Here is a 9,606-nt window from a genome sequence, read left to right as displayed (position 1 = left end):
CTAAGTGACAGCTTTTGAAGCTGCCCGTTGCTTACTAATGACTCAGAAGTACCCTGCCCTGCTCCCTAACATGAGCTAAATGTCACAGCACCATTTTGCTTGGTGGTGGGCTGGCTCAGCCAGACAGCTTTACATAGCTTTTCTTATACTGCTTGTGTAACTGCTCTAAGTACAGGTTGAACCTCTCTCATCTAGCACCCCCGGGACCTGACCTGAGCTGAACCAGAGAATTTGCTAAGCCACAGGAGGTCAATATAGTCTAGCAGCATTACCAACACTTCCACAGCTCGCTGGGGGCAGTAGGTAGTCCGTCGTGTCCGACGATGACGTCAGGTGAGGAGACTGTGCAAAGAACCTGCGCAGGAGAATGTTTAAGGTGGAAAGGCTGTTGCACAGGGGCAGTTCCACTCTCTCGGCCTCAGAAGCCTGGTTCTAGTGGTACAAATAGTTGTCATGGCTGGGGCTTCCTAGGCGCAGTGGATGGCCAGGCCGTCTTTGGTGCCTTGTTATGCCCTTCGCTCTCCACAGAGCGTTGCAGAACTGCCTTCCTGGTCATTGGATCTTGCTGTTGATCTCATCCGCCCAGTCCTCCAGGGCCGACTTCGCATGCTGGCATAGGCAATTCCCTACCTCACCACAGGTTTCAGACCTGATGGCTGCCCTCACCTGGTTTAGCCCACCTGTCGAAGTGGTTTATCGGGGTGTGGCCGATGCATGATACAGCTTTTTGGAGCCACAGGTGAGAGCTGGGTGCCAGGTGGGGACCAAAGATGCACGAACTGCCCTCGAAGAGACACAACAAGTCCCCACACCAGAGGTGCTGCCCCTCCCTGGACACCCCATGCACCCCAACATTTAGGGGTAAACTACAGCTAAATGACAGCACAGAACACTGTGGGCTGGTGGCTGTAAACTAACTTTATGGGACGATGGGAAACTTGGCCACACCCATTATAACTAGTTGTCCAGCTAACTAAAATCATGCTGGACCACATAGGTTGCCAGATCAGAGTTCTGGACGAGAGAGGATCAACCTGTAGTTAATAAGACACTTTCTCATCACTGAGCACAATACACCTGGGAGCCAGAGGCTTAGTAAGCCAAAAAGGAGCGATCTGCTTTTTTAAATAGGAGAGAAAAGGAACTGAAGATATAACAGTTATCTGCCAAGCAAAAATGATACAACTTTTGCTGCATCATGCTGGGGAGGCATGAAAGGGGTATTTTAATCTCTTTTCTGGCTCCTCCAATGTCTTGGTAACTCTGCTGACCTCTTTCATTTTCCCTTTCTTCCTTCTTAGCTGGTTGCTAGGATTTTCCCCAACTTTCAGACTAAATGACTTCAGAGGGAGACCGCATATCTCCTGCTGAAAGTAATCCCCTTTTTAGGAACTAGAGTTTGGTGCACGGGGCTGAATTATCGGTGTTTTCGAGAAGCCAAGGAGCTATCAAAATACTGTGGGGCAGATTCATAGCCTTGATGGTAACAAATACCCGGAGATTTCAGGGAAGGAACCAGGGTCTTGTAACGCAGCAGCGGAGGATCACTACCCTAACATGCATAGCAAAGGCTCTGACTAGCTGGTCCCAGGGTATGAAACCTTTGCTCCCCCTATGATTGAATTTCACCCCTTGGCAAACAAGGTGAAATTCGTCCCTTGTACCAGTCACCAGCAGGAGGCCTAGGCGTTATTTTAAGGCCTGAAAACATGCCCATATCATAGCCATGTAGGACTGGAAAGACCTCAAGACCTCTTCTGGGCCAGTTGCCTGAACTCAAGGCATGACTGTGCAAGGGAAGTTCTATCTCTATGAATTGCAGAATATAAGGACCTACTCCTAATGCTGAAGGACTTGTTAAGCTACCAGAGAAAGGTGCCACAGGAATTAATGGCAGGAAGCAGAAGTCAGACACATTGAGTTGTGATTAAGGCACAGCACACATGAGGGCAATGGAAATGGAGATGCTCGATTTGTTGATGACTTTCTGAACTATATGCCTTGCTCAAACACAAGTTACTGGGCTCAGATCAGGTGTATTGGGTTAAAATATATGTTCTGAGACATGCAGAACATCAGACTAGCTGGTCTGATGGTCTCTTTTGCCCTTCAATTGCATGAAACCACAGACAGGAGCACCAGTTGGAGAGGAGGAGCCCATGGAAACAGATTAAATTCTAGTGAGACATCAGAAACGAGAGACTAGGATAACCCAGCCTCTAGAAAAACTCTTGTACAGAGAACTAATGAAAGTGCTGGCATTGTTTACCAGAGAGAGACTGGCCCAGGAAAAGCCAACTGAGAGCTTCTGCGTTCCCTGGCCGACTGTGTAAGAAGGGAACAGTCATTGACACTGAAAGGGGGCAAATCCACGAAAGATCAAAAGCACAATTGGTCTGTGGAACTTTCTGCCCCAAGCTATAGCTGAGAATTCAGTAAGCTTCACAAAGCCTTGACCTCTGTGTGACTCCTTCCATATCCCAAAGGCAGTCTCAAGCTGCCCCCTGCGGAGCTCAGGTCTCCAATTGCCAGATAATGGATCAGATCCGGTCTGGTGTTTTCAAAGGTCCTCACTTGAATGCTGAATGTTGGGTGTCTAGATTCAGCATGTCCATCTCTGCCTTTGGGGACTTCTCCTGGCCTGTCTCCCGTCCCAGTGGACGTGGCGGCTTCACACCTAGGGCCTTCTCCTCCTGCCCACTTCTTCTATCTCTATAAATCTCAGTTAGCAAAGTGAGCAACATGCGAACAAGTGGAATAACAGTCTCTACAAAGGCAGCTGTACATGAGCCAGGGAATTCCACTTACTCTGAGTCATGTCCCCACACCAGCTCCCCAGCCTGTCCTTGCCTGCTGTAAAGCACTAAGCCAGAGTGAGTCTCTGCTCTGCTGTGCTCTGCTCTGCTCAGGAAGACACCTGTGGGGCAGCCAGGAGGCTGTGGCTCAGGCCCGGGAGGCTGGAGCTGTGCCGAGAAAACATTTGCTTTTCTGGCTGAAGCTGGGCAGAATTGTCTGCCTTCTAGTTAAGGAAAGGGAGTGCAGAGGAAGTGGTGCAAAGTGGTCTGAAGGAGAGGACATATGACCTAATAGTTAGAGCTGGGGTCAGGAAGTCCAAACGCCAGGGTTTTATCCTTGGCTGTGGGGGAGAGGGACTAACGATTTAAGCGAAGATTGGGGTAAGCTCCGGGCTCCAGAGTTCTGTCCCCCGGCTCTGTTCTCCATGGCTGCAAGGCTGACTTAACAGTGGGAGCTGTCGATTAAAGTTACTGTGATGGACAGAGAGTGGCTGCTGCTGCAAGGCACAGTCAGCGTAGGAGCCGGGATGCACCATGGAAATGGAGGCATTAAAAACAGATAATTTCTGATGCGAGAGAGATGTCCTGCACAAAGGGGCTTATCTGCCATGGCTTCATCACGTTAACCAATGCTGCGGGCTAAGCTCTTCGCTGGAGTATTGGAATAATCCCTGCCCTGGATTTGCGTTTCTAGCTGCCACATTAACTCCCAGCATTTTGTGTTAGCTGGCGTCTCTGGGGTCATGCAGAGAAGGGACTGGGCTGCTCCCGTCCTGCTGGTGCATCGTGCACAGGCTGGGGGACCACACACAGGGGGCACAGCAGGTTTTGCAGCACGTGCTGAGGTGCAGCTGGGAGTTTTAATGGGGAATTGAGGACCTCTCTAACACAGGCAGACCAAGTGCCAGCTCATAGAATCATAGAATCCCAGGGCTGGAAGGGACCTCAGGAGGTCATCTAGTCCAGCCCCCCTGCCTAAAGCAGGACCAACCCCAACTAAATCATCCCAGCCAGGACCTTGTCAAACCGGGACTTAAAAGCCTCTAGGGATGGAGATTCCACCACCTCTCTAGGCAACACATTCCAGTGCTTCACCACCCTCCTGGGGAAAGAGTTTTTCCTAATATCCAACTTACATCCCCTTTTCCCCCGTAGCCTCACACCAGCTGAATATTGCCAAAGCCACAGCTGAAATAAGTTGGCTGGGTTGCTCCTGTCCTGCCTGGTGCATCTCACATAGGCTTGGGGTCCGTGCAGAGGGGAAGCAGCTGGAGGTCTGGATGCGAAAATTCTGACTGCTCCTGTCTGGGTGGCACACAATTATCTCAGGATGAAATGTGCTGCTGCTTGTTAACTAAGCAAGGTGATAAGGTGAATCGTTTGGGTCCTTGGCACCTGCCCAATGTCCCATAGTCACCAAATAACCAGGGCTGGGGGATGTCACTGCACCCTCCTTCTTGTTGTTCCCTGTTGCCCTATACAAGTGATTCTCCCTCTTCCAGTCCAGCCTGTGCCCAAGATGGGCTCAAGCACTCTGCCATGCTTGTTCCTAGAGGTGGGAATGGAACCCAGGAGTCCTGGCTCCCAGTTGTCTCTCCTCTAATCACTAGAGACTACTCCCAACCTACAGCTCGTGATAGGACTTGGTAGGTCCCCATGAGGTGTACTTCTGTAGCTGTCAAACAGATGAAACATGTCTATGAGGTGAGAAATAATGCCTGAGGCTCAACATTCCTCTGTGGGTGCATGTACTGAAGCCCCTTCCAGCCTCTTCTTTCTCTCTGTCTGTGCTAGTGCAAATTTGATTTACAGGAAATATTCTACCTTGTGTAAATGCCTTTTCAGTCGTGGGGGCATGTTTCAGCAAAGCACAGAAGAAGGGTCTCTTTTGGAGTGCAGCATGTCCCAGGCCCTGGAAAAGGAGATGAAACATCTGGCACTGGGGATAATGGATTCTGGATGAATGTGCTGACTTGCAGCCAACTGATTTTCCTCACTTTGTGAGTTGAAAACCCTTGTTGTCTGCGAATAGGCAAAGCTGAAATATCCTTGAACCATAGTCATGGACATGCTGACACCTTGAGTCCCTAGAACCTGGTGTTATACTTGTCGATTTAACATGGGTTAACATTGTCCATGTTCTGGCCTTGCAGCGTGTGCCAAGGTGAATCTGGGAGTTTGAATGGGGAATTCAGGATGTCTCTGTAATACCGGCATACCAGGTGCCAGCTCGTGCCATGGTCCCCTTGTCCCAGCTGAATATGGCCAAAGCCATAGATGAAATAAGTTGGGCTCATCTTGGTCTCTAAAGGAAGCTGCCATGAGCTGCCCTGCCCGACAAGGAGGGCGGAGACCAGACAGGCTAGAGTGGAGTATGGAAAGAAGACAAAATACTTGGTTTGCTCCTCTCTCCGCTTCCTCCTCTGCTCTTCACCGCCCTGTGAGTCTTGCCAGTGAATTGTTCTACCAGCTGAGTGCATAGCTCAGAAGTGGGAAGGACACTGAGGTGGGGTTCCGACATCCCCACTCTTGCCCCCCGTCTACAGCCAGGAGTGACTCTCGTTCAGCAGGTGGAGCAGGTTTATTAGGTAACAGGGACAGAGTGTAGTACAGACTCGTCAGTACAGCAGCCAGAAGTCGTCAGTCCAACCCATACTGCAGTAGGGGGAAGGGGACCTGCACCAGGAACCCCTGGTCTGAGGATCCCGCCTCCTTTGTATCTCTTCTGCCTCCAGATTAACTCTCCCTAACTGCCCAGGGCTTCTAATTCAAAAACTAGCCAGGCTCCACCCGTCTCTAGCTGCCCAGGCAAGCAAAGGTGTTACCTGGTCACCCAGGTTACAAATGGCCAGGCCGAGGTCACAGCCAGCAGAGACCGCATACCCCATGTGAGCTACTCTCACTCACACACACACACACACACACGCGGTCACATCTCTTCCCCTTTCCAGACCAAACTGAGTGGGGTCACTTAGCCAGTGATCTGGGGTAGTTTGGGGACCTCCCTGCATGATAGGACATCAGTTCTGAATCTCTGATATTGTTCTTCCCCTTGACACGGACCACCTCCGCATCACAGTCCTGCAGGAGTAGCTCCATTGCAGGAGCTTGGCATTGGTCCCCTTCATGTGACACAGCCAGGTCAGAGGTGAGTGATCGGTGTACACCATGAAGCACCACACATATAGGAACAGCTGCAGTTGCCCCAGAGCCCACCCCATGGCCAGACATTCCTTCTCTATGGCTGTGTAGTTCTGCTCCCAGGGCAGCAGCTTCTTGCTCAGGTACACGACAGGGCATCTCTGCCCCTTTGCATTCACCTGCATTAGCACAGAGCCCAGCCCCACGTCTGAGGCATTGGTGAACACGATAAAGGGCTTCTCAAAGTCTGGTTTTACCAGCACTGTGGCCCTGCCCAAGGCCTCCTTCAGCGCACAGAGAGTGCCTTGGCATTGCGTGGGCCAGACCACTTTGTCTGGCTTCCACTTCTCACACAGCTCCCTGATGGAGCTAAAGTGGGGCACAAACCTCTGGTAATACTCTGCAAGCCCTGTGAAGGCCTGAACCTGCTTATTAGTCTGGGGCACCAGCCAGTCTCTGGTGGCCTCCACTTTAGCAGGCTCTGGCTTTAAGCAGCCACTGCCCACTTTGTGGCCCAGGTAGGCCACCTCGGCCATCCCCACCTTTCACTTCCTCGCTTTGTTAGTCAGCCCAGCCCCCTGCAGTTGTTACAGCACCTGGCTGACCTGGGACATGTGGTTCTCCCACATCTGGCCGAAGACAGATCGATGTGAGCCAGGGTGAAACCTTCCATCCCCCTCAGCAGCTGGTCTGCCAGGCGCTGGAAGGTGGCAGGCAGCTCCTTGAGGCCAAAAGGCAGGATCAGGAACTCATAGGCCACGTCTACACTAGCCCCCTCCTTTCGGAAGGGGCATGGTAATAAGCGAGTTGGAAAGATGCTAATGAGGTGGAGCCATGAATATGCAGCACCTCATTAGCATAACGGCAGCTGAACATGATTTGAAAGAACTGCTTTCAAATTGCACGTGGCCTGCGTAGACCTTTTGAAAGGACCCCCTGGACTTTGAAAGCCCCTTCTTCCTAAAACCAAATAAAAAGGGACTTTCGAAGTCTGGCCGGGGGGGCGGGGGCCTTTCAAAAGACCCCGTCTACACGGACAGCGTGCGATTTGAAAGCGGCACTTTCGAATCACGCCCGGACGTCATTATGCTAATGTGGCGCTGCATATTCATGGCAGCGCCTCATTGGCATCTTCCCAACTCACTCATTAACATGCTCCTTCTGAAAGGAAGGGGCTAGTGTAAATGTAGCCAAAGAGGTCCACAGGTGTGATGAAAGCTGACTTTAGCCAGGCGTCTGGAACCAATGGCATTTGCCAGTATCCCTTGGTGAAGTCTGTGGAGGTCAGGTAGCAGGCGCTCCTGAGCCAGTCCAAGAGGTCGTCAGGCCTGGGTATAGGGCAGGCGTCTGACGTGGTGATAGCATCGAGCTTGTGACAGTCCACACAAAACTGGATTGTCCCCTCCTTTTTGTTGACTAACACCCCGGGGAAGCCCAGGGGCTGGAGGATACCTGCATCACCACCAGCAACATCATGCCCTGGATCGCCTGTTCTAGATCCTGGGCTGTTTTCCCCGTGGCTCTGAACAATACACACTTTATAGGAGCATGGGCACCTGTCCCTATTCAGTGGACAGCCCAGCTAGTGAGTTCAGGCCTGTTGGAGAACAGCTGCTGGTGCAAACGCAGCACCTCCCTGATCTCCGTCTGCTGGGCAGGGGTCGGCTGGTCAGAGAGGGGAATAGATTCCTGCAAGGAACCTGCTCCAGCCCCTTTGAGCAGACCCACCAAGGGATCCTCCCCCTGCCCCTCCCAGTGCCTGCACACGGCCAGCACCAAGTTCTCCCTGTCCCAGCATGGTTTCATCATGTTGACATGATACACCCAGTGGCAGTGAGCCCAGCTTGACAGTTCCACCACATAGTTCACCTCATTCAGCTGTTTTATGATCTTTAAGGGACCATCCCAGGCAGCTTGTTCTGCTGCACGGGTACGAGAACCATCACTTGGCTCCTAGTGGTGTAGGTTCGGGCCCGGGCATTGTGGTCATACCAGACTTTTTGCTTCCGTTGGGCCCTGGACAGGTGCTCCCTGTCCTGGCCTATGAGCTCAGCGAGCTTTTTCAGGAAGGCCAATACATATTGTACCACTGACTTCCCTTTGGGAGAGGTTTTCCCTTCCCACTTGTCTCTTAACAAGTCCAGCGGTCCCTGTACCTTCCTTTCACACATCAGCTCAGATGGGGACAACCCGGTGGACTCCTAGAGAACCTCCCTGTATGCAAACAGCAGGTGGGGTAAGTACTTGTCCCAGTCGTGGGGGTGCTGATTCATAAACATTCTCAGCATCTGCTTTTGGTTCCCATTGAACCTCTCCACCAGCCTGTTGACCTGAGGGTGGTCGGCTGTGGCCCAGATGTGCCAGACCCCACACTTGTCCCACAAGCTTTGCAGCAGGGCTGACATGAAGTTGGACCCCGATCCGTGAGGACTTCCTTGGGGAACCCCACTCTGCTGAAAATGGACAGCAGTGCATATGTGATAGCGTCAGCCTTGATAGAGGTCAGGGCCACCGAAAATCTACCACCACGAGATGTATTTCTTCCCAGTACAGATCGCCTTACTGAAGGGCCCCACTATGTCCATGGCCACTCTCTGGAAAGGTTCCTCTATGATGGGCAGTGGCCTCAAGGAGGCGTTCCCATTGTCTTGGGTCTTCCCCACCCTCTGGCAGGGGTTGCAGGACTGACATGACCAATGGACAGCAGCAAAGACTCCTGGCCAGAAAAAGTTCTGTAACAGCCTCTTCCTGGTGTGCTGGATCCCCTGGTGTCCTGCAAGTGGGACATCGTGGGCCAGGTACAGCAGCCTGTGGTGGTAATTTTTGGAAAGCTCTAGCTGCCTCCGGACCCTCCATGGCTCCAGTTTGCACGTGGGAGCCCATTCCCACTATAGGAATCCCTTCTCCCACAGGAATCGCTTCCTGCAGCCCTACCTCAGCTGTGGGGTTGGACTGAGGCTGGCCATTTCCCTCAGCTTCTGCAAGGAGGGATCTCTCTGCAGCTCTGCCTGGAACTCAGTGGCCAGGGAAGGGATAGGAGCTACTTCCCCCTCCCTGCCTGGCTCCCGGACTACCAGCCTCTGAAATCCTGCTCTTGGGGTACCCTGTGTCCCAAGGTCGGCCCCTGTGGCTCTGACTGGGCGTCCTCCCCCGCAGCCGGGGAGAGCTCCCCTCGCCTGCTTTAGCTGTGGGGCAAGACAAGGGCCCGAGGATGTTAACCTGACCAGTATTCCCCGTCACTCCCCATTAGTACATCAGCAGGCAAATAATGGAGCATGTCCACCTCTTTGGGGCCATCCCTATCTCCTTGCTATGGGTACCCTGAAAGGGTCCCATCTATTCCTGTCACAATTAGGTGGGGGTCAGGCATCATTCAGTCTGTTGCCACCACCCTGGGCCCAGCCAATATCACATCTGCACCATCGTCCCAGAAACCCATAACTTGCCCCCCATCCACCTCGAGGGGTTGAAGCACCACAGAGGCAGCCCTGCCACTACCCTGTAAACTGGGTCCTGTGCATCTGCCCCCGCCCCGCCCTGAAGAGCTGGCCTGTAGATCCATCCCTTACCAAGCTGGTGACGTACTGCCAACCCCTCCAGCCTGGGCAGCCGGACCCTCTGGTGCTTGGGACTCCACCCAGTCAACCCCAGGAGGCCCCAGCCTGCTCTT

General features: G+C 52.7%; 1 protein-coding gene across 1 annotated transcript; it reads right to left on the bottom strand.

Annotated features, from left to right (window-relative positions):
• Positions 1–268: 268 nt before the first annotated feature.
• LOC142025309 (uncharacterized) lies at positions 269–6,472 on the bottom strand. Its single transcript, XM_075017933.1, has 2 exons — positions 6,116–6,472; positions 269–355 (listed from the first exon to the last, which is right to left on the bottom strand). Exons 1-2 carry the CDS (start codon positions 6,470–6,472, stop codon positions 269–271), a joined length of 444 nt encoding a protein of 147 aa, XP_074874034.1.
• Between the last annotated feature and the right edge of the window lie 3,134 nt (positions 6,473–9,606).

Source organism: Carettochelys insculpta, chromosome 22 (genome assembly GCF_033958435.1).
Source record: "Carettochelys insculpta isolate YL-2023 chromosome 22, ASM3395843v1, whole genome shotgun sequence".
Taxonomy (NCBI): Eukaryota; Metazoa; Chordata; order Testudines; family Carettochelyidae; genus Carettochelys; species Carettochelys insculpta.
The sequence above is the reverse complement of the archived record's forward strand: the minus strand, read 5'-3'. Positions and strand labels throughout refer to the sequence as shown.

Excerpts from the sequence above, each read along its gene's own strand:
- LOC142025309 (XM_075017933.1), bottom strand. The coding sequence starts at position 6,472 with ATGGCCGAGGTGGCCTACCTGGGCCACAAAGTGGGCAGTGGCTGCTTA. Across the intron at positions 356-6,115 it reads TGGGCTCTGTGCTAATGCAG|GTTCTTTGCACAGTCTCCTC; the intron begins GTGAATGCAAAG and ends TCTCCTGCGCAG.